Source organism: Camarhynchus parvulus, chromosome 1A, assembly GCF_901933205.1.
Source record: "Camarhynchus parvulus chromosome 1A, STF_HiC, whole genome shotgun sequence".
Taxonomy (NCBI): domain Eukaryota; kingdom Metazoa; phylum Chordata; class Aves; order Passeriformes; family Thraupidae; genus Camarhynchus; species Camarhynchus parvulus.
Window position 1 is genome coordinate 9,944,938 of NC_044586.1, and position 24,785 is coordinate 9,969,722.

General features: G+C 37.2%; 1 protein-coding gene across 5 annotated transcripts in view; it reads right to left on the bottom strand.

Moving 5' to 3' along the window:
- Positions 1–24,785, bottom strand: part of MYBPC1 (myosin binding protein C, slow type) — a 71,339-nt gene that overhangs the window by 29,668 nt on the left and 16,886 nt on the right. For 4 of the 5 annotated variants that reach the window (XM_030960390.1, XM_030960394.1, XM_030960393.1 and 1 more), the window contains exons 2-10: positions 21,145–21,177; positions 18,189–18,230; positions 9,136–9,243; positions 8,477–8,625; positions 8,001–8,118; positions 6,938–6,989; positions 5,339–5,395; positions 1,710–1,876; positions 73–205 (exon numbers count right to left, since the gene is read on the bottom strand). In XM_030960390.1, the coding sequence (XP_030816250.1) occupies positions 73–205; positions 1,710–1,876; positions 5,339–5,395; positions 6,938–6,989; positions 8,001–8,118; positions 8,477–8,625; positions 9,136–9,243; positions 18,189–18,230; positions 21,145–21,177 (859 nt within the window). The remainder of the gene's footprint in view (positions 1–72; positions 206–1,709; positions 1,877–5,338; positions 5,396–6,937; positions 6,990–8,000; positions 8,119–8,476; positions 8,626–9,135; positions 9,244–18,188; positions 18,231–21,144; positions 21,178–24,785) is intronic. The other variant, XM_030960391.1, reaches the window with a different exon arrangement.

Consider the following 24,785-nt stretch of genomic DNA (forward strand, 5'->3'; position numbering starts at 1 on the left):
CCTGGGCAACACACTTGTCAAGGGAGGAGATGTGTGTCCATTTTATTGCTCAAATATGCTAAAATCACTTACTTTGCACTTGGTCGTATCTCTTGGCCATTTTTATACCACTTGAGCTCCACTGTTGGATCTGCTAGCTCCACCATGAATCTTACTTTACCTCCTTTGTCCACCTGATATGCAGGATCGAGGCCTTTGGCAAAAGCTGTTGTGGAAGTCAAACATTATTTTAACATGAGGTCAGGAAACAAGAATATGGATGCTGAAATGACACTGTATAAGTCTCATCAAAGCTGTCAGAATACATGCACACAATGTTCTGCATCACAAGATATTCTCACACTGGTCTGCATGGAATCATCTAGAAACACTAGAGTAAGCACAAAGCTGTGCACATCTGGTTATCCTGACCAACATCAAGCTGGCATCTCTTCAAGACTTTGTGACTGTATTCCAAATAGGACTGGCTAGATACATCAAATGAAACACATAAATAAAAATGAATGTGTAAGTACCATAACATCTATTATGATGTGAGGTAATGGATGAGGAGAGAGGGTGTATCAGGGAGCTGGATTACAGCTGATTTGTGGAGGACTTCACTCACATAAAAGGGACACCTCCAGAAAACCAATGACACAGGAAATGTATATACTGCATCCAGTTCTGAAACGCTGTCCAGGAACAAGCAGATGCCACAATAGTATAATTGTATTTATATGTGTGTGCAAACGTTCTGTGGTATATACATGTATTTTATATACTCATGTATGTGGACGCAGCAGCCTGGTCAGAGAGGAGAAAACGGGTTTCATTTTTCTCACAGTGGACTTGTGAGACTTTTTAGGGAGTCACAGAAACGATGGTAACTTGTTAACGACCTGCAGGTGGTGTTTTTCTACTCTGTTTTTCTGTTCTTCTCAAGGACTGTTTGCGAGAAAGATGTTTTTGTTAGCTAGCCAATCAAGTAGAATGTGTCGAATCTGTCTATAAAAGAGAGCACTTTTCTATTAAACATGCTTCCCTTGCAAACCAGCCTTCGAGTGAACTTGTGTCATTTCTGGCTCAATGGTGACATATGTATTACATACATACATATTTCTGTATGTAATTACACCTCTCCTATTATTCAGTAGGGTTGATGAAAGACAGGCCTGAATGTCCACACCCAGTTCAGGGTGGAGGGTCTGTGGTACAGCTGGAATTTCTGAGCAACGGAGATTAAGTGCAAAACGAGATTATGAAGAGCAGACACCGTGTGTGTTTGGAGTGACCTCTGTTTAGAGCAGAAGATATTGATGGTAACACAAAGTCTAATTTCTGTATTGCTTGATCAGATAACACCTTTCCACACACCTGGGGGACATTGCTCCAGATGGAACCATTGTTTATCTGAGAGGGAGGGATGCTTTATGTAAGCACTGATAAGGTGTTTATGCTTCCACCATGGACCAAATCTTCCTTCTGATTAACTCCTCGCAGGAACGAGTTGTAGTGTGAAAGCTCCCTTGTGTGGAAGTGAGGCATATTTGGGTTTTTTTAGGTGAATTGTGTGTTAGCAATGAGCACAGGAATGGTTGTGTGTGAGCAATGAGCACAGGAATGGTTGTGTGTGAGCAGTGAGCACAGGGATGGTTGTGTGTGAGCAGTGAGCACTGGAATGTTTGTGTGTGACCACAGAGCCCAGGAATGTTCTGCCCCATTCTCACCTGCACTCTTCTTCACCTCCCTGCGCATGCGCTTCAGCCTTTTCAGCATGCCCCGGAGGTCGGTGATGCCGTACTGGAACGCGATCTTCTCGTACTCGCTGGGGTTCGCGTTCTTCAGCAGATCCCACACATCCACCTCGGGCTCTTCCTCTTGCTGCTTAACCTCCCTGATGTTATCAAAATAAAATTATGGGGGAAGAGTTAGTGAGGCTTTATCCCACCATAAAAAAAATAGGTGAAGCTGAATCTATGGTGAGGCTAGAAATGTTTTGGCCAAAATTTGAAGGCTGCCATCGTATCTTTTTTATTTCATTCAATATGAGGGGAGTAGCTCAGAATGGCATTCACTCCTTACTTTACACTTCTTCAAGGCAGAATTTGAATGCAAGTTTTAATTTGTCCTTTTCTGATACAATCACTTAGGAGAATTTTTATATTGCTTCCAAAAAAAATACAGTTTGAAAATGTAATAGCATACCGGCTAATCCCACTTAAATCAGTTTTATCTGCTGTAACCTGAATGGAATCAATCACAATTTATGATGGCACCACTGAGTCTAATCTGTATATTTAAAAATTATATAAAAATGTTTTCAAACCCTGAGTCCCTGTAATTGCCACTGTGGGTGACTGGCAACAGGACATTGAAATGCAGGGGAATCTGTGTCTGCTTATAGTTACACCAGTGCTTCTCAGCATTGCTTAAAGTTGTCAAATGAATAGGAACTGGAGATTTCCACACCAACTTGGACTTGAAGGATGGATCTGTTCGCTTCCTTGTGTATCTCAGTCTTAAGAGCAGGAAATGTGTTCAGAGGCCTGTGTGAGGAATCACCTTTACACAGAAGTTTCAGTACTATTCAGTATTTACTATCTGCAGCTCCAGGCTAAGACAACCAATAAAGAGAAGTATAATTATTTTCTCAATGGCAGCCAATAAATGACAGAACAACGAAAGCATCCTAAACAAAACTATATTCTTTCAGATTGACAATTTAGCTCAAAAAAGTGGCTAGAACAATACTGGAATTGAGGAAGAAATCTAGATTTTTACTCCTGTAATATAATTAGGATCAGACCAGGATCATTCCAATTTGACTTAGCTTGTCTAACAAAATCAGTACTTTTGAGAACAGGGCAAGAAAATAAACTTTTGAGAAATAAAAAAGTACCAAGTTTTGCAGTGAGGCACTATTAGAGTTGAGCTTTATGGAGTCAAAGAGAGGATTTTCTTTGACATACACAGAAATAGCACTAAAGACCCCTGAGAATCTCTGCACGGTTGGATGAGGAACCATGGAAACCACTTTGCTGTTTAGTCCATTAAGTTTATTAATTTTCATAATATCTCTGTAATTTTAAAAAGGAAGAGAGGTTCTCCCTGAGTAATCTTTCAAATAGAATAAATCTGAGACAGCAATGTAAGTTAGAGAATCTCAGGTATGTAATTTTATAATTTATTTCTTTTATCCTTTCCATCCACTCTGGGGGAATCCAAATAAAGCTCCCCTGTAAATCAGGCAGTGGTTGAGAATGAGGATCCTGATTCTCCACCAGACTGGAAAACCTTAATTTCAGGCTTGTTTTCCTCTTGCATAACTGGAAAACAAATTTTGATGCTTAGAGCAAGCTCATCTTTGTTCTGAGACCTCAGTAGTTTGAGCTGAGGCCAAACAGAGCAAGGTATTTCCTAAGCAGACTGACCTCTGACCTTGCCATGAAATCACTTTCAGGTCTCTTTCCTAAATATGTGCACTTTGTTGCAAGATGTACTTGGAAAAAAACCCCAAAGAACCCCAAAAAAACCCCAACAACTAAAACAAACAAAAAAACCCACCCAAAACCAGAAACCAACAAAACAAGGACCTAAATATTTGAGTGACTTTTAGATCTTATGCCTCCTGGAATGTCATGGTCCTACTGATCCACTGCATTGACAAAGAATATCCAGTCATAGTGTGGCTTACTGAGATAAGACTTGATACATCTGCCTGCCAACTAGCAGAAAATTAGAAACTAGACAGTATATTGATTGTATGCATTTAGGTTTGGGTTTTTTTTTTTTCTTAAAAAAAAAACATGTTTCAAATAGTATGAACCAAAAGGGAAAAGTTCTAGGTCTTTCCTTGGTCATACAACCATAAAAAAAAAGAGAAAGAATGCACCTCCAACGTTGCCTGTTGTAAAAATTGAAATAAAATAAAACCATGGATTTGTCTTTGTAATAATGGATGTTAATATCCGCACACATGGATATTAATATCCACACTGTGGCTTAATTAACAATTTTATTCAATTAAGCTCAGAAATATGAGGTTGCATTTCAGGGCCTGAAGCAAGGTGAACCAATTTGACCAAAGTCAAATAATGGTGTCTAAAAATGAAATATTTGCTTTATCCATTAAACGCACAATAGATATTCCATGTTTATAAGGCTGGACAGTATTTATCTTACAAATCTTAAGAGTTAATTGTTAGTAGAGTGATATAATGGCTCTTAAATCACTTTTATCTTTCCACAAAACCACCAAGAACTCTCACATGCATCTATCATGTTACTATGGAAACACCACAGAGGCGGTCATGAGAACTGGCATGGCAAGTCTGATTAGTAGGATGAAAAGACAAACTGAAGGTCCTAATTAGGGATGAGAAGATTGAAAAAGCAAAGATCTGGAGGATTTGAATTGGTCCAGGTAATTCTTTGTCTGCTTTCAGCTTCAGCTTTTCCTGTGTGCTTTAGTTGCTTAAATTCTTGCCCTCATACCCAATGAGCCCTTTGTGACCTTTTAATGTAATTAACGCTACAGATTTTCCTCTTTCAGAGTACGTGGTAGATGAGATAAAGGATGCAATTCCTTTTCCAGTTCTCTGTGATCAGCTGTCATTGATTTCCATGGTATATAGAATTTCTCTTCTTGATTTTAAAAGATGATGACTTAACTATCTTGTCTTAACCTGGTGAAAGACTGAACTGGGTTTAAGATCTGAGATAACTAGAGACATAACACCAGATTTTCAAGGCAAATCAGAGAAACATGTATCCAGGTTTTTTCCATCAAAACATTTGAGTTAAATAAAACATGACTGAGCATTTGTATATTTACATATTAAAAAATATTTGTACATATTAAAAAAAAGCTACAAAGAATCATACCAATATCTATGACTTGAAAGCATGATATATGATTTTTTCATATTAGGATTCTAATAAAATCAAGTGAGGATGTACCCACAGAGATAAATTTAAACCTTGCAGGTTTTTTTACTGTTGCACCAGACTCAATTTTCTGTACTGCTCATCCCTGTGTAGGAAATTTCCCTCCTCTGCTTTCCATGCAAACACAAAAGAAATAGCAAGTGAACTAAATGTTATTGGGCTCTTTAGGCTGAGGCTCACTTCTTTTCCCAGCACACTCAAATCTGAGGTTTCTTTTCTGCACACTTAGAGGTAAAAATAACAGAACATTTGCATATTATACTATGAGAATAAAAACCAGTTAGAAACATTAAAAAGCTGAGAGGTCACAAAATCCTTAAGGAGTTATTAATGCTACTCTTGACTGTTTCTGTGGGTGAACCTAATGGTTTGCAATCCACACCTGCTCACTGCACCACTTGGTTCTCACCTACGTTTCAGGAGACCACTAAAGTCAAGTTCTCCTGCATCCTCTTGTCCTTCACCACTGTTATTAACAGAAAAAGATCAAATCTTTGTTTAATACAGGAAGACTTAGACAATACTCATTGCTCTACACTTCTCATACACTCAACACTGTCCAGAAACACAAATAATTGTATAAAATCAACACAAACTTGTATGCTTTTTCACACAGATTATGTTTCTGTATGCGCTTGTGAAAAATAACATAAAGGTTTGTATTGCTTCTTCTTATACTTTGATGGCAAATTTTTGTAACTGAGTACATAAATTTGCCAAGGCTTGTGTTAGATTTCAGTAACACAAACAAATGACAGCTAGTCAACACAACCAGCTTTGTTTTTCATGCCTGTAGTGGACAAAACAAAGGGCTTGTGCTGATCTCTTGCTGTGAAAACCAAAACAAAGATTTGCATTGCTGGGTGATGCTTTTAACAATGCATAGCTCTGTCAAATACTGATTGAAAAGTACTTAACCTTAAAGATTTTACCTTTCCCTAAATGAAGGGAGAAAACAGTTATAAAAAAGAATAAAAGAGTACATAGTCCGTTTTTACAGATAGAATCACAGTCCTATCAAGGTGCATTTCTTTCTATGATGTGATCTTTAGCAGAATTACCTTATCATAGAGCATATACAGAAAAAAGAAATGTCCTAAATATTTGTAAAAAGGGAAAAAATAGTGCAAATCTTAACTGAAATGAAGCAAATGTTTAATCAAGATTTTACAACCAAGATATTAGAAAATCAGAAAATACCCAGATATCTTCATCCGCTTGAGCAGAGTAGTTACTGCATTTTTAAAAATGTGCTAAAGAAGGAAATGCACCTTGAATGTAATATCTTTTGAATTTATCTTTAAATTAAAGCCCCCTAAATAAAAGCAGTTATCCATGGATTACAGCTTTATTTGTAAATTAACAAACTGCATTCATTATCTGTTTGTAAAGTATTTTCATTCTATATATTTTTTATATATTTCACCATAAAAAGATGACACCTATGCTGCTTAGAATTGCTACTTTATCAGAAAGGTAACAAACCTTAAGACAAAATGCTTTCTCTTAGATTCTCTGTACTATACTATTTGCTGTTTTTTCTTACTGATGGTATTTACTGTTTACTGTAAGGTAACAAAGCCAGATCCTGTCTTCTTGCAGTCATTGTGAATTTTCTCTCTGCTTTCAATCAGTGCAGGATTGGGACCAGGAACTTTCATATTGTGGCTGACAGCTTTCAGGAAACATGCAGTAGAGTATTTTAGTGAATGAAAATACATTTTTAAAAACCTCCAAAGAAACCTATATTTAATTGACTTAAATATTCAATCTTCCTTTAAAGTAATGATGCTTGTAATTTCACAGTAGGGATACTTGATATCATATGTACTATCTATGTGTTGTAACTATTTCATTCTAACCACCACTAATTACTCAAAATCCCACTTCTTTAATCTATACTTAGAAATACAGTTTTATAAAGTACTTGATACAATTGTCTGACAAAAGTTCTGTGCATGCTATCAATGTCCATTACTGAGGAGCTGGATAGGATCACTGAAGTTACCTTCTTTTGAAAGCAGATCTGATGTCAATGGATGGAGCAGCCTGGGAAGATTCTATGAAATAATGGTAACACAGGAATTAAAAGCACAATTTGAATCATTTATGTAATCATTGTCATTTGTAATATGAAATTTGTTCAGTTTCTTGCTGCATGACCAGCATTTGTGCTTCCTTTTTGGTATTTGGTTCTATTATCTGCAAAGATGCTCAGTGCTGAGTGTGCCATTTCTCTGAAGTACTTTCTGCAGTTCTGCATAGGAGATTTGTTTCTCTGGTGTGTCTCTCCATTCCCCTACCTGCCTTATTCACAGGCTCTGGCCCTTTTGTCTCCTCACTTCCTATGCTTTCTCCCCTGCTGGCATCTTGTGCTCTCTTGGTACACTCACCATCAGAGGAAGGAGACAGAGCCAGTCTCCTCTGCAGCTACAGACTCACATTTATTGTCAGGGCAAGGAGGAATTCATTCCTCATGTGGGAATTACCCCTTTGGGACAGCCTGGATCAGATTAAATAGTTCTGATCCACAGACAGTGAATGGATGGAGCCAGGCTGGCCCCCCTGCCTTGCTGACCTCTAACACACAAAGCCCTGAATTTTGTGTGCCAGAGCCTGATTTGAGTTCAATACTGGTTTTACCTGCCAGCTTTTCTAATTTTTTGGATAAATGTCTCACATGGTATCTATTCCAATGTTCATTTAGACAATAAATTACAGACACAAGGAAATTCTCTGAGCTCTATGCTAAAAACATTCACTTTAAGTATTATTTCATTTAAAGGGTCTGAACAAAATGAAGTGTCATTTCAAATTAAGAAAGAAAGAAAGAAAGAAAGAAAGAAAGAAAGAAAGAAAGAAAGAAAGAAAGAAAGAAAGAAAGAAAGAAAGAAAGAAAGAAAGAAAGAAAGAAAGAAAGAAAGAAAGAAAGAAAGAAAGAAAGAAAGAAAGAAAGAAAGAAAGAAAGAAAGAAAGAAAGAAAGAAAGAAAGAAAGAAAGAAAGAGAAAGAAAGAAAGAAAGGAAAGAAAGAAATCCTCAAAAATCTTTACAGATCCAAATGGAACCTTACCAGTGACTTCAAGGTCAAAAGAGCAGCTATCAAATTTGTCCTTGTAAGACACTTCACAGCGATAGTTCCCTGCATAGTTTTCCTTTGCTTTGATGATCTGCATCTCAAATGTATGAATCTAAAAACCAAGCATAGTCATTCATTAATGTGGGGAATGCACTTGCACAAAGCAGAAGTTAAAACGTGAGTCTTTCAGACATGCACCAGAAACAGGGAACAACTCAAATAATGGGCTCTGAAAAGAAACTGGAATCCAGAAATGGCATCAGAAAATTTTGATTTCCCCATTGTTACTTGTCCTGAGCTGGGAGAGCAGAAAATCTGCTTCTGCAGAGGGTGAGAGATCACCACTGAAATCTGTGTGGGGAAGCCAGGGTTAGACTCCACCACTCTTGAACTTCTCCCTGTTGCCTCAAACTGATCTCTAAGCTCTCTTTGGAGCTTTGCCCCCATAAGAAGGAAAAGTGAAGACACACCTTGGTGTGACGCTCGAAGGACTCCTTCAGCTGCAGGTGCTTCCCCGCTTTGCTGGCCAGATCCATCCATTTTCCTTTAAACCACTTAACGTTTGGCTTTCGGAGAAGATCTTTGGCTTCTACTTTGGCTATAAATGTAATATTCCCACCTTTCAGAAAGAGAAAAGAATAATGCAGCTGTTGAGGAACATGTGGTTGGTCAGTTGCATCTCTACAAGCGCCTTTCGCTTCTGCTCCATTTATTCTACCACAAAATTAAGAGTCAGATGGAGTCACACAGACTGTGAAAGTACTGCAGTGGGACAGAGGTTTATGATTTTTGGTTTCTGCTGCTTCCCTGCATAAGATCTTCTTGATATATCAAAACAGTGCAGCCAACAGTATCAAAATAAGCCCAGCTTTCTTCCCCAGAAACTGTACCTTTTAACATTATGCTCAGTAAATTATTAGAGTTTTAGGTAGTCTTGAATTAAACACTTGGGGTTTGCTTCTCTGAATACAGTCCTTTTGCCTTCAGAGTGGAGTTCACCTCCAACTAAAACCAGAGGCAATACTTGCAGCTGAGGGCAGAAGCTGAGTGCCACAGAATCTGCCCACACCATTCCCAGCTCAGCCTCTGTCTCTGGGAGTGGCTTTTGGTTTTGTTCCCGGGCACTTACCAACACTCACTGTTCCACTCTGAGGTTTCTCGACGAATAAAGTGGATCTTTGGGCGTCATCATCACGCTTCTCTGACTCCTCTGGAGCTCCTTCTCCAAGAGACCATACTGAGATGCAGACAGAGGGGGAAATATCAGTCATCTGAGGGTGTTTTACTCCCTCCAAAGTACACTTACCTGAACTTCCTAAACTCTCTAGCCCTAGCACCTTTCTCTTCAGATGTCCTGAAAGACATGTAAGCTTTTGTTCACACTGACATCCATTGCTTGGCTGTCACACTGTGTACAGCTCCTGCAAGAACACTACCTCTGTGGTGATGGAAAATGAAACTCAGGGAGGAAGAGAGGGCAACCTGATCAGCCAGGACAGGCACTGAGCAACTTGAAGGGCACCAGCATTCAACCATGAGTGCTTTACAGAGGTGATGCACAAAATCAGCTCTTTGTTTTTCAGAAGAGATGGAGGTTCTGAAAACACAAACAGCTAGAAGCACAAAAATCCCTACATCTGATGCACAGTTTCAGTGGGTCTCTCTCAACCCAAAATAAGCCCATTGTACAAGCTGTTTTTTCCTCTATGCAGAGGACAGGAATGAAGCTCACTTCCGAACTTCTTTTCTGCCATGACAGAAGCAGAGAATCTGTCAATACCATGTGCTGCCATGTGAATTTTATGTGATATTTTATGGAAAAAGTCGTTTGTCAGATGGAAATGATTGTGAAATATGTTCAGACACAGCAGCTTCTCTTCTGGAGACTGGGACTTTGGACCAGAAAAGGAACAGCAGTACTGAGAGAAGCAGCAAATGAGTGCTCTCCCCAGGGCAGAGCACTGTACCAGGAGGCTGTGTGTCTCAGGTCTGTCTGTTTATCTGGACAGCCCTGGCTTTGTGCTAAGCCATTACATCTTGTGTAAAACCATGGTCAAAACTGATTCCTGGCAGAAAGTACATAGAGAGAAAGGCAGTGAATGCCTGTCTCTTTTCTGCTCACTTTCTGCAGAGAGGCAAAGCTCATGTCTTATATTCCAATCTGAAGTCCAAATGCCGCATCTCTGTTTTTTGAGGAGTTATTGCCAGTACAGAGGGGAAACTAATTCAAGTTAGAGGTCAGGATAGTTTTTCTGATATGTAGTGATTACTGCTGTGGGAACCTTTTCAACTCATGAAAATTTCTACCCCCCACAAATGCGACACAGCTCATGGCAACCATGAGAAAATGCAAACAAATTGGTTTTATGAATTTTAAAAAGGTATCAAAATGCTAGATAGCTTTGCTATAAAGTCTTAGTGTTTCAGTCAATTGTGGGTGGTGTGCCTAGCACCTCTGTATGTGCCTGCTTGTACAACATTTCTCACAGGTGAAGACATTCATGTATATACACACATGTATGTACACATATATACACACATACATGGAATGATTTACACAGACATAACTGAACACAAATATATATAGATACATATCTATATATACTCTCTATAATCTAAATTTTTAGATTATACCACTCAAAGATGGCAATATATGGAAACAACATGAGAACAAGTGGAGGTTACTGGTAGTAACAGGATGAAGTGATGATAGCACAGGATCTGGTCACGCGCAGCAACAAACCTAACATGCCATGGGGTGAAATGGAAAATAGGATATTAATAAATGGAAAAATGATATTAATAAATGGGAAAAAAGCTTACACAGAGTCATTAATTGGGTACCACATAAAGGAACACCTAAATATTATCATCACCTCTAGATATTAACACTTCCCTATGTATTAAACAAAGAGAAGGAGGGGTGGGTTTGACGCGGGCTGGCATAGGCGGCTATGCCAGGTCCATAACCATGGTTGAAGTACCAGCTGCTCATTTTGTTCCAGAGGCTGCAAATCCTGAAACCACCAGAGTGGGTGCAGTGTGGGTTACCTGCCAGGGTAGGAAGAAAGAGGTTATGATGATTTTTGCTAAGTTTTCCCCACCGTCCTCTGAGGTGTGAGAAGATGCCATTCTCCTACAGTCTTCTGGGACCTGCGTGTGGGATTCCCAGTCTTCTGGGTCCTGTGTGAGGCTGAATGTAGGAATGGAATTCCTGTAGGCTGAGGAGGAATGGAACAGCTATGTATCTATCTATACAGACACAGATATAGATAGATAGGTATGTATGTATGTGCCAAATACATGTCCTGTTGCAGCACAGCCTTCTCGCTCCTGGTTCAGCTGCTAGAATCTTATTTGCCCTGGTACTTTGAAGCATTTCAACAGCTACAGTTTGCTGCTGTCTAAACAACAAAAATAAAGTATTATCTTTTAAAAATAAAGTCTAGAAAGTATTTTTATTATGTAATTTTGGGAGTGTTTCTCAGGAGGTCTCACCTGAATCCTTTCTTTCCGCTGGTTTAGACATCCCATCTGAAAGGGAAGAGCAATTTAGATGACACCAGCTCAGAGATCACAGCTTAACTGGCCTCAGATCACTGGGATTTTAAGAACATTGATTCTTCATACAAGAAGATTAGACTAAATATTTGGGACCATATCCATGAGGAACTACTTGAATACCAAAATAATGTGAACAGCTAAGAAAAACCCCCAGAAATCTTCCCCACTTTTCTCTAGAAAATTTAAATTAGTTCAATTCTGTTGAAGAATTTCTTTAGAAAGGTTACATGAGGCTGATGTTTTTTCTCTGATTTGTGTAGTTCCAGGTAACAGAGGAATTTTCATTCCTCAATATTTGTCTGAGGGACATTATTTTGATTATTTAAACAGTATACTTATTTATCTGGAGTTGCTTTTGGATCTACTAACCAATGTTTTATCTCCCTCTGGAAGATCTACTAAAGACCTCAAGACAAGATTGGAATGGGACTTAACCGATGTAAGGGTCTTGTACTTCTGAACAGAGATTAATAAACTATAGGGCACTTTAAAAAAATTTTCTAAGTTGTATCTTTTGAGTTCAGTCTGCCTGTTTGGACTCTTTCTTCATTAAAATTCAAGAGAAAAATACATACATACATACACACACAAAGCATTATCACAGTCCTAACCTGCTGGTGGAGTACTAACTGAGGTGTCATCTTCATCTGTGAAAAGAAATACAAATGAAAAAGCACATGAAGAAACTGAAAGCACAGACGATCATCTTCTTTAAAACATACTACATGAAAATGTAAAACCTGCAAAAGAAAGGGAAATAAACTGCAATATTCAGGAGCATTCACAATGGAAGATTCAAACTGATGAGGAAAGCTTTGCATAATTCAGTAGCTGAAATGGTAAACCTTGATGTTTCAAGTAAGTAAAAACCAAAATGAGATGTGGACTGTGATCTATGATTAAATCATGAGTTTATATGAGAGCTGCGGAGTGATTCTGTTTGTTAGAGATGTAATCCACAGTAATTACAATAAGAAAGCCACAATGAAATGAAGGAGAATCACATATCTAACCTGAGGAAGATGTCATTTCTCTGATGACCACGTCTGCAATTAAAATGTGCACCACATATGCATTCAGCATTATTAAATCAAGATATGAAAAAGTTAAAACTAGTTCCCTCTATTTATACTTTGTCATTTCTATACGATAATATTAATTTAAAGTGCAAGGAATACACAACTCAGTTTTTCTTCATATCAACAGGAGAATAATTTGAAATAAGGAAAGAACTATCACCATGCTGGATTTTCCTTTTGATCACACTAAAAGTTGACTGTCATGAGGTATTAATTCACTACAAATTGTTACCCAGATATTTTTAAATGTTTAATCAGATAGAATATGTTGATACTTATATTTATAAAAATCAAAAGCCTGAGAAAAACATGAAACTGGTGTTAAATGGAAATACCGTAATCATGATTATTAGAAAACCAGTATAAGGTAAAGACCATCTTTACAAGAGTCTCTTTGAATTTTAGATGTTGACTAGAAACCTCAGAGATCAGCTTTGATAAAAATAAGCAAAAAGGTCATAGTGTCTTAAAATCCTAAGGGTAAAAAAGTTAGAAAATAACCAAATTGTCCTTTGAAAGATAAAAATAAACTAGATATATTTAGGATTTAATATATAAGTTATATGAAGATAACATGTTTTCATACAGGATCAGAAAATAATCTGTAGAGCACTTCAAAATGGAGAACAGAGTTAAACAAGAACAACTTTGGAAAAATATTAACCCACATCTTTAAAGACAGTCTTTTTGGGGGTTGGATTTTTTATATCTTGTATTTGTGTCTCCATAATGAAATTTTAAATCTGAAGTTATCCTTTGATTTTGACCTTAAAGTTATAATTTATCGATATTTTTTTCAAGGAAAAATTTCATAACAATGACAAAAGCACATATGAAACATAGTTGCATTTTCATTAACACTGGCAATATTGAAATTCTTGGATTTGCTTAACCATTGAAGGCTAATTAAAAGTCTGTTAATAGAATTTGTTTACTTCAACATAATGTTTTACTCATTCCTTTTTAATGATTTATCAAACTTCATTTTAAAGATCCCTTGGGAGGAGGATGAAAGTTGTAAAAGGTATGCCTACACATGAAGGATTAATGTGTTATCTTGCAAATATCTTTTCTTATTCACAAGAAAAAAAAAAAGAATAATGGAAGAGTTCTCATGAGCTGCATCATCCAATGCCATAAGCAGATGTTGAAAATGTTGATTTTCAGTAAAAGCACAGTAATTATTAAGTCATGTCAGATGTTTTAACATACTGCACTAGCAGCTAAATGGATGCAAGGCTATCTGCTTTCACTGCAAATATTTCTCCATATTTCATGAAAACATTAAGTGTACTTTCAGCTCTTTTGGTCAATGATGTCACCATTATGATTGATGATGGCTCAAAGAGCCATCTGACTGAAAAAAGAAATTAAGACCAGCATAAAACATCTGATGTGATGTATCCTACATGATGATTTATGCTAATCAAGTTATGAAAGGACCACTCAGTTTTCTCTTTCATTTAATCATTTGAAAAAGTAAAAAACCCAAAAAGAAGTTCTTAATTTTGCAGGGGGATTGCTTGGGTTTCTCCAGGGTAATCTCTCATTTTTCAAACAAAATGTTAACATCAGAGACAAACAAAGGAAACAAACAAACATGTCAGACGTATAAGGATGAAAGCACAACTGAATGTTTTAGAAATGGAAAGAGTATGAAAACACTACATGCTGGAGGGATTGTTTTGATAAATGCGTAATTATCAATCCATCACTGTCTCAGGCTTCTAGGACAAAATGGACTGACTATTGGTTCAGCAGCTACAGCCAATTCAGTTTCTGTGATGGATGATTGTTTATGCTAAAATAAAGTCTATTTGAAGATTAAAAAACCAGCAAAAATACCACATCTGTCAGTAGAACTATGATCATTAGTTCACTACCCTTATCTTCTGCAAGCAAACTTTTAATGGGATATCTTTTTCAATCTGTTTCATGATAAGAGTTTGTTATAGGGAAATCAATTGATTCATTTGACAGTAGGCTGATAAGATGAATTCCTCCATAGAAAACTTTATTCTTTGTCTATGGACACTACCATTAACATATAGGGTAATTGTGTTTATTTTTCTTGTTTCTAAATTATAACATTAACTGCAGAGCAGACTGAGCTGTATCAGGAATAGATTCTTCAGGACAAAAGAACTCTCCATATTTCCGAAGCAGCTAATCTAAACACACTTAGTGTAACCTAAACATTAAAATTTCTGACTGCTGGCAGAGCAAATGTAGAAACACATGTGCAAAATAAAGTAATTACTGATTTATATATGAGCTACTGGTATCAAGAATTTTAGACTTACTTTCCCCTGGTTTGAAACATCCCACACAAAATGGAAGCTGCTATTTGTCATCAGCCACATTGTTGACAAACTCAACGTTGTGAAGGAGTGTCAAAAACCTATTAATTGTATATAATTTTATTTTTCTATTCTACTGTTTATGCTGAAATTACAGAGCACAGCAAGACTGAGACTTTCAAATTTAGTTGACTTCAATTACCAATCTGATTTTCAAAGGGAATCCAGCAGTCCCACCAAGGGGACTTGGCACTTTGGAAATGGTAAATGAAGCACATACCCACAGGGGGGAAGTTTTATTAGGGAGATGAATGGATAAGTGAAACCTTGGAAAATACAAGAATGACACATGCAATGAACATTTTAGTAGATGGTTGGAAGAAACCTAGAGGAAAGCTATTAGTAAAATATACAGAAATTTTAGTAGCTCTCTGAATGGCTGGATGGGACCTAAAAAAGGAATGAGCAAATTGATATTAAAATTTTACTGTTATTCCAGCAAGTGGGAACAAAATTATAACATATTCAACCTGTAAGATAATGCTAAAATTAAAAACAAAGACACAAGCATTTAAATTGAATGAATATAAGACAATGTAGTAAATTTGGAGGATTTGTGCTGATTCACTTTGTTTCTCCAAAAATAAAATGGATGATCACATATATCCTGAATTTTTGCATCATTATTATAGATCTTTTAAAACTGGTTTATTTTAGGAAAGAAAATTTTATGTTTACTTCTCTGAGCTACTAATTTACAGGAAAACAACCATGAGATACAAAGAATTTACCACACTGTTTGTCATTTCAAAACTTTACAGTGAACACAAAGGAATATAAATATGTATTTTCACACAGACAATAAGTACCAAAAAGAGATAGAACAGTAAAACAGACACACAGATAGGTATACTGTATCTTCCTAACATCTGTGAATATTTTCTTAGGGATGAGGTGAAATTGATGGACTATGGGATTTACATGGAGTACCAAGATTTCTTTCCCAGATGTCAGGTTCCAGCACAGTCCCATTTCAGGTTCCTACAGTGTCTGCAGTCTGCCTCAGAAATTATCAGCAAACAGGGCACAACTGCTGGCACACAAGTACTGCATAATTGCTGTGGAATTCAGATATGAAATGTTTCCCATTTTTTTTCCATTCAGGGAAGCACCTAAATCTGCTACTTCTGAAGATGCAGAAAGTCTTTTACATATAGCTAATATAAAAGCTAACATCTAGCTGGTTCTGTCATAATTTCCTTGCTGAACTGTTCATTTTCAAGTGTAAATGATTTTGGACAGGTTGGAAGAATGGAACCTTTTCCCTTTTTGTGATTTATGCTCACCATTATATATAGATTTTTTTTCCCTGGCACACAAACCTGAAGGAATAAGTCTGTGAAAATATGTTTTCCCTTATTTGGTGATATTCTGCAGTAAAACAAGAGCTGATAGGAACAACTGCACTGTAACTAATTTTTAGAAGTATTACTACTGAGTGTCTGGCAATGACATCTCCTTTGCTTCGCAGAGGTGACAGTTTCATTGGAGCATGGCATAAGGTCATCTATCTATTAATATTCAGACTTTCACTGGAATTTTTATGGAGGCAACAGCTGCCACCATGGGTTGAAACTGGGAAAACTCTCCATAGTAGGATCTCAAAGTATATTTTTTGGTAGCAAAATCCTCCTAGCAGGTTTCTCTTAGGAGGAACATTTTTTCCTCCTAGAAAATACTTGTCTCCTTCACTAAATTCAAAACAGAAACATAATAATGTATAAGAAGATAATAGAAGTTTTGGATAAGTTACCTACCATGTTTTCATTTTTATTCAGTGAAATGTAGGCTTGTAAGCAGTGAGGAAATCACCATTCATGTTCAGTTTGGGAACAAACATTTTTCTCATATCCAAATTAAAGCAAGCAGAACTAACTGTTGGAATAGCTTGAGGCAAGAATTTCTTTTTTTCCTATCATTAGGCATGCAAATTATTTCTGAATTGCATTTCCATTACCAAGTTGACAGATTTGATTACTCACACAAAATTTTGTGTGTCAAAATAATTGCTCAATGCAAGGATAACTGGCAAAATAGCATGCACTGAAGCCTGGTTCAGCATTCGTATTTTCAAAAGGGTACTTGAATCACACATTCCTAATGTTTATATTTTGACTCTGCTGAGGAAAATAGCCATGCATGCCTTTGCCAAATAAATCTGCAAGTACCCAGCATACATCCAGTCTGTCTAAAAGGGAGGATTTTGTTTGGAAGACAGCAAAAGCCAGAATACATTTTCAAGCAGGCCATTTCTTGATTTGCCATGAAGAAGCATAACCATGCCAGATGAAAAGCAAGCATTGCATCAGTTGTAAGCATATCTTGGTCTGCTTTAGCCTTTGATCAGAATTAGGTTTAAAAAAAAGAGATTATTCTTTTCAAAATAACCTGATGGGATGTTTGATTTCTATTTTGGCAGGGCTCCTACGAAAAGCAGAGGATTTGGCCCACTTCCCTCAAAATGTATCCTCCTAACCAGAAGAATTGACAACAGAGCTAGAATCTAATCTCAGCAGCGCAAAAATATGTGTTAAAATTGGAGCTGATTGTTGCACACACTGCTGGTGGAACAGTTATCTGTTTGTTCACAGCAGGCACCTCAAACACACTTTTCAGAACCTGTAAAGAGCTCATCTGCTGGGCTCCCAATGAGGACTCAAAGATAAATGTGTGATTTTTTAAATTTCAGATGAAAAAAATCATCTATGGGGCTTTCTGAAAGGTATAATATCAAGTTTCTGTGGTAGAACAGAAACAGCTTAGAATGACAGTAGGACATTGTCCACTTTATTTAAAAGCAACCTATGTGCACAGTATCTGAGTTTTAGCAAGCTTGGTCAGGGGCAACAGCCAGGCTTATTTAAACTCAGCTTTCTGCTCATGCAAATCACTTATAATTTGGTCCATTAATTGAAGATTAATCAATATAAATTGAAGATTAATCAATATAAATACTGTTGCTAAAGCATCAGTCTGGTTTGCAGGGTTTTTGAAGATATTCATGAGTATCATAATTTCCTTGGGCTGGCTAAGTCATGCAGAAAAAGGATCAAGGAAGCCTCATATCACACTTCTGAAAGTTAGCACCAAAATTCTGAATTAAAGCTCAAACAATCCAGCATCAGAACAGCATTTAGTTTTCTTTACTGCCCATTTTTAAAGTATGGTTTCAGACTTACCTTTACCCTTTTCATTTCCACCCTCCTGTGGTGCTTTTTGTTCTGTGTAGGAAGTACAAGTATAGTTTTGAGAGGATCTTAAAGTAAAAAGAAAGACTTACACAGCATTTAAAAATGCAGGTTCTGCTAGTATTGGAAAAACAACATTAAAGAATGATTGATATATGTGTATATGTAATATACAGTTGCAATCCCATAAAACATTTTACAACCTGTGCATATCAATGCAATTTCTGTGTTTTGAACAAGTCATTTAAGATCGATATTCCTGGACCCAGTGGAAAAAAAAAAGCTGGGTTTTTTAGAAGCAGCAGTTGTTAGTCTCTTGTTCTTGGGCTAATTTGCAAAAGCTTCTCAAATGAGTTACATATCATTGTTAATTGGAAAGAAACTGGATCAGACATGAGTTACTGCCATTCAGTTGATCCTTAAGAAAAGTACAGAGACAGTGTATTGAGGATATTCTTTAATTCTTTATCATCATCTTAATCATTATCAACATAGTCTTGCTGATGCTACTTGTATTGTTTTCTTGATCAGAACTGCCAGCCTGTCCTCTACTCCAAGCAGGTGAATGTGAATTATTTTAAACCTCGTCTGTGTGAGAAAACTTGGACTGTGCTTTAAACAAAACAAAAAATTCCACACATTCTCTATTTCAGGATTTGATAGGATTCCTCCTATTTGTTTTGGTTTCCTACTTCATTCAATCTAGAATCTTGTGAAATCATGTGCTGACTTCAAGGTATAAACACTCAATATCCTATTGCCTGTGAGCAATGGCTTTCTGTGGCAAACTTACCTGCCAGCTGCCTGACAGAACATGGCTTTGGGTGATCTTAACATTGCCAGGATGGAATTAAGATAATTTTTGTTCCATGGAGAAAACATCTGCAAGAGCCAGTTGACACCCTGATTATGTTGATTTCTTGTTCACATGTGTGCAGCCACAGTAACTATGAAAATTAAAGCTGAAACTTAAAAGGAAATGCCACATTCTGGTAATGTGACAGACTCATGGATGCTTCTGTCTGGATTCCCTAAATTCCCAAGCTCCAGTTGTCAGGTAGTCCATCTTGGCCAGATGTTCCTTTTTAATGGGACTTTTGCTACAGTAACACTTTCTTTTCCCAGTAGGAACAGGGATCAGGAGATTTCAGTGATCCTGGCAGATGGCAGCATGTCTACATATTATTTGAAAACTTCATCAGTCAAAGTGCTCCACACTTGTGGCTTGACATTGAGATCTGGAAAGAGCTCTCACAACGACTTCCTAAAAATTCCTGGTGCAGTTCAAGATGCTTGGTTATGTCCAATAAACTATTTGTAAGTTATAAAATTTACAATCTTGAAACCAACTTCCCTCTTTGTTATTAGCAATTGATAATCCAAGATGACAGCATCTTGAGCCAGAAGTGACTGACATGTCCAGCTTAGAAATATCCCAGTTTGGTCTGTGCCTAACATAAAGGCCTAATGACACCCTACTTATTTTTTCAGAAGAAAAGCAGGTAAGGAGAAAAGAAAGGAGGTTATAGAAGTGATTTTGTATTTAATCCTATGCTTTTAAATAGAAAGGAAGATGGTAATTTTTGGAAAATGTTAATAGATATTTGTAATGTAACGCTTCAAAGATGCTATTCCTTTCTGTATATAAAAATCTGTTTCTCATTTCAGTTCTACTTGAAAGTTAAGATTGATTAAAAACATGAATTCAAGTACAAAGTATATCAGGTAAGACCCTAAGGCTAGAATTAATTAGTTTAATATTAACTGTACAAATTTTATGGTTGAGTAAAATATCATTAATTAAAAACCAATTAACTTTCCTTACAAATATATGCAATATGAAAGAGTTCATCACATAAAAATAATATGTGGATAATTTAACCATGAAACTCCTTGTGGCAAATGATACCTTTGTCATTTTTTAATCAAAGTGTGTATTGTTGAAACAAAGACATCTTCAATCAGGCTTGTAAAATGCCAGTTATCAAGACAGTGAGTAAAGGCAGATTTAACACTTGTAGGGTATTTGTTCTGTTTGGAATTGCTGTTTAGGTTGCTATACAGAGAATAAGACTCACCAAATGGTTACATTGGACATGCATATTGAAGATATATATATATATGTATTATATATCAACATTTTATATCTATCTATATAGATTTCTATATATATATATGTATCTACATTACATATCTACATTATCTGAAAAAAATAACTGAAGTTACTCAATGGCACAAGGCAAAGGCTTGCCTGCCTTTCCAGCTCCACTAAAGAGAACTCTTGTGCTTTGCAAAGTTGCAGCTTCACCTGAAGCCCTCATCCCTATGAGTGAGTTTCTCCTCGCCTAACTTTGGCTTCCTGGAGCTCAGCCACTCCATTCTAGACAGTAAATCAGACTCCTCAGGGCCATTTCCTGCACGTGGATATCTAGTGGCATTTTAGGTAGGATACCTGGGAAATGGCCACTGATGAGCATGCATGACCCAGGATGTGCCCCACTGGTCAGAGGTGGAGCTGCTGAACTACAGACATGATCCATAATTTTCAAAGGGGTAAAAGTAAGGGCTGAAATGAATCTCATGCTTGGTTCTGTCAACTTTACTCACAGTGTACTTTTGAGGCAAAATGAAAGGGAGTATTTTGGTAATTAGATGCTGCCCAGCATCAGAGAGGACAGCATAATTTAACCAGATAATTTAAGCAGACATGATTTACCTTTATTCTGAAGGACATGCGTAATATTAAGCAAACAACTAGTCACTCACAAGCAAAAATTGAGTTTGAAAAATCATTATTCAGGCAAAGTGAAGCCTGAGGGTGTCTTACTTGGGCAGGCTTTTTTACTTTTCTTACTGTCCTCTTATTTTTAAAGAGACAATGCACACCAACCAGTCTCATGCAACTGTTGTTAGTGCTGCAGCTCAAATCAGCATTTTTTACACTAACCTGGAGGTGGCGGTGCACTTTCATTTTCAGTTTCTGAAAAATAAGGAAAGAAGACAGATGTTGAGCTTCAAATACAAGCAAGTATTTCGTATATGTTTGTTGACTTTGAGTTATTTAATATTTAAATGCAGTTGTGAAATTACTCTGCTTTCACGCACGCAGCATGTGACAACTTCAGAGTGACAAGGTCAGAGATCTAAAGCTCTTGTTAGGCAAAGAGAATTCAGTGAAATTGTTTAGTGTGGAAATAGATAATATTAATGGAAATATAGAATCATTTGGGTTGGAGAAGGTCTTTAACATCGAGCCCAACCACTAACCCAGCGCTGCCAAGTCACCACTAAACCACATCCCCAAAACCACATCTACACATTTTTTAAATTCCTGCAGGGATGCTGAGTGCAGTTCTCTAGGCAGCCTGTTCCAGTGCTCAACAACCCTTCCAGTTATGAAATTTTTCCTAATATCCCATCTCAACCTCCCCTGGCACAAATAGAGGCCATCTCCTCTTGTGCTATCACTTGTTACTTGGGAGAAGAGACTGAGCTCTACCTGTCTGCAGCTTCCTTTCAGGTAGTTTTAGAGAGTGATAAGATCTCTCACTCGTGCAAAATTGAGCAAAATTTCCACCAACTGAAATAATATCAGATATGATTTTAACTTTGAAGTGTGATGGATCCATTAACTTAGGGGGATTATGAAAAGTGAATCCAGAGGCCTTCATCTAATTTTCAACCACATCATTAGATCTAGAGTTCAATGTTTAGTGCAAGCAGAAAGAAAGAAAGAAAAAAAAAACCCAAAACACCACAGTTTAGCTGCTCTGAGTGGAACCTGCAGTATGTTTGGTTTTTCTTGTTTTCTTTCTTTCAGTGATGATTTTTTTAATGTAAATTGCTCCCGTTTCTAATGTGTGATACACAAGCCAGACTTTTTATCCTATTTAAATGCTATCCTTTTGGGATTGCATGCTCTCCCATCTAAAAACATAAGAACAAATTGACTAGCTAAAATAACAGAAAAGGAAGCTTATTTTCAACATTTAAAAGCTTTAGGAGCCTTGACAGGTTGAAACCAGTAATATTTTTGGCACTATCATATACTTACAGTTTAACTATTTATAAAAAGCAAAGATTTAAAAAGTAAAAACCTTGACCTGTAAGAGCAGATGGCTCTTACTAACTTTTGCCATGTTGTGGACATTAATCCTTGGTGCCCCACCTCAGGTCAGATTCAGGTAAAAAATTTCAATTTCCGTCACATAGAAATGCTGGAAAGGCTCTTCCTTTACACTCAGTTCTAAATATAATTAAAACACAATTCTCATTCTTATATAGTGTTTAAAAGGGAGGAATATTTTTAGTGCAAATATAATTTTAAGCTGAGTGTGTGAATTTGATAGGGTTTAGGAACATACACAGATACAACAGCAAATCCTTGTTGAGGTTCCAAAGAGAATCCCTTGCTACAAGCAAGGAACTGGTGTTGTATATTCTGATCACAGCACCCACCAGGCAGAGTGGAAGGAAGTATATTAAAGACCAAGACACAGAGTGTGAAAATAATGAAATATCTTTACATAGATTTACAGCAATTCATTTTTTCACGTCTAATTACTGACATACTAAGTTTTGTTTTGCGGCCAAGAAAAATATGAAAATTTTTCATATTTCAACATGAAAGTTGTACCACAAAGAGTATGTCTGGGAACCTATTTTCTTTGCTACCATGATATTTCTCACTGTTTCTGCCAAGAGTAAAAAATTCTGCTGAGACACCTTTGTGGCATGGAGGTATGTTTCTTGCATGGAAAAGTAATAGCAGAAAATTATTGATTGTATAATTTTCCTTGTGAAATTTAATAGCTAGAAACAGGGAGTATTCTTATGAACACTGGATTAGAAAACCCTCCCTGGCTCACCAGTGAGAGTTACAAACTTATAATTAAAAACTCAACAAATATAGCACTTTCCACTCTCAGGTGAAAGGCTTATGAGACTTTTGAGGGACCTTTTGAGAAATTTTTCTTTCATTTTGAGAGGTATTCCATGGCTTCACCAACACTGTAATGCTGCTCAGCAATCACACATCTTACAAATCCTGCATCACCAGGAACAGATGTTAGCCAAACAGCCCAGACCAGACCTGAAATATTATTATTATTATAGTCTAAACCTCATCTCATGCATGCAGACAACAAAAGGAGGCATTCAAAACCTGAGCACTCTCACAGGCAACCTACTCCGTCAGACCCTGTTCCTAGCAGAGAGCTTGGACTTCACTTTCTCCAAATGTCAGTTTCCAAAAGTCCTGTCCAATCCCAACTATTCTGCAATTCTGTGATGGGACAATGACTGAAGCCTGGCCAAGAAGTCAGAGGTTTGTTTCCTAAACCATAATTCAAGGCTGTTCAGGTTACTGCTAAGAAAACTGAGGCAAGAAGGAACTCTTGCCTTAAGGCTGAGGCTCAAAGGAGAGACCTGAAGTATAACGCGGGAATTAAAAAGAAAAGGAGAAAGTTCCAGGCACTGTGGGTGGCAGAGACACGGGAGATACTTCAACATAATCTTTTGGCCATGTGCAACCCCTTTCATGGTCATGCCTGGCGTACAGCTCCATTCCTGAGGACAGCCAGGAAAAAAACCATTAATAGCTCCGAGTAGTTTCCACCTCCCCAAAGAATGATAGCCCTCTCTGGCTGACCTCTGCAGCAGGCTTGTCAGCCAGGACAGGGCACTGCACTCTCAACCAGCAGCTTATGGTTGTGCTCCTTCCCTAGGAGGCATGCTCCCTGGAGTCCCCACATGCCATTCCCCTCGGCCTGTTGCCTAATATGGTGCTCTGCCCAGGCATTGTCAGGGTGCTGCTGGTGGAGGAAACCTCCAGCATGCAATCCTCAATCCCTTTGGAGAAGTGCACTTCACTGGGTTGCAATGATGCCTCTTGACCTAAAGGGGAAAGAGGCTGTTGAGGGTCCAGTTACCACTGAATTGACACCATAATGTCAAGTGCACCCTCTACAGAATAAATGAAGTTAACTTCTGCTTCAGAGTTTCTGAAACAAAAGGTGGCTTCTTTGCAGTTCTTTATTTGAGAACCAAGAATGTTGTATTTCAGGGGGTTGTGTTGTGCTAAACACAGACCTTGGGTTAGTCATTGGCTGTGAAAATGGTAATGCACCTGATGTAATTCTATGTAATTCCAATGCCAGATGTAATTCTACAGCAAGAACAGGAATGAACTGAGCAGTCCTCGCTACATGGCCACTCAGAAAAGACAGTGTATTAAGTGTAGTTAGCAAATAAAATAAAATGAAAGCACAACTGTCACTTAGATGACATCTCCAGAAATGCTTTCATGCCTCAGCCATGTCATGAGATGCATTCAGGATCCAGTTTGACACAGGATACAAGTACTTAAAGTCAAGACATTTTTATGTGTAATTTATAATTATATACGCACGCACGCTTGAAAATCAGCAGGAGATGCAACTTGACCCATTACCAACAACTTTCCATCTCTTTTCCACATTTATCGTGTTCAGTTTTTCAGATAAAATAAGACTTAAAATCTCTTGCTGTGTATATATAACTAAGCTTAAAGTTCCATGATATTAATTGATGTGCTAAAGTTATGAAAAT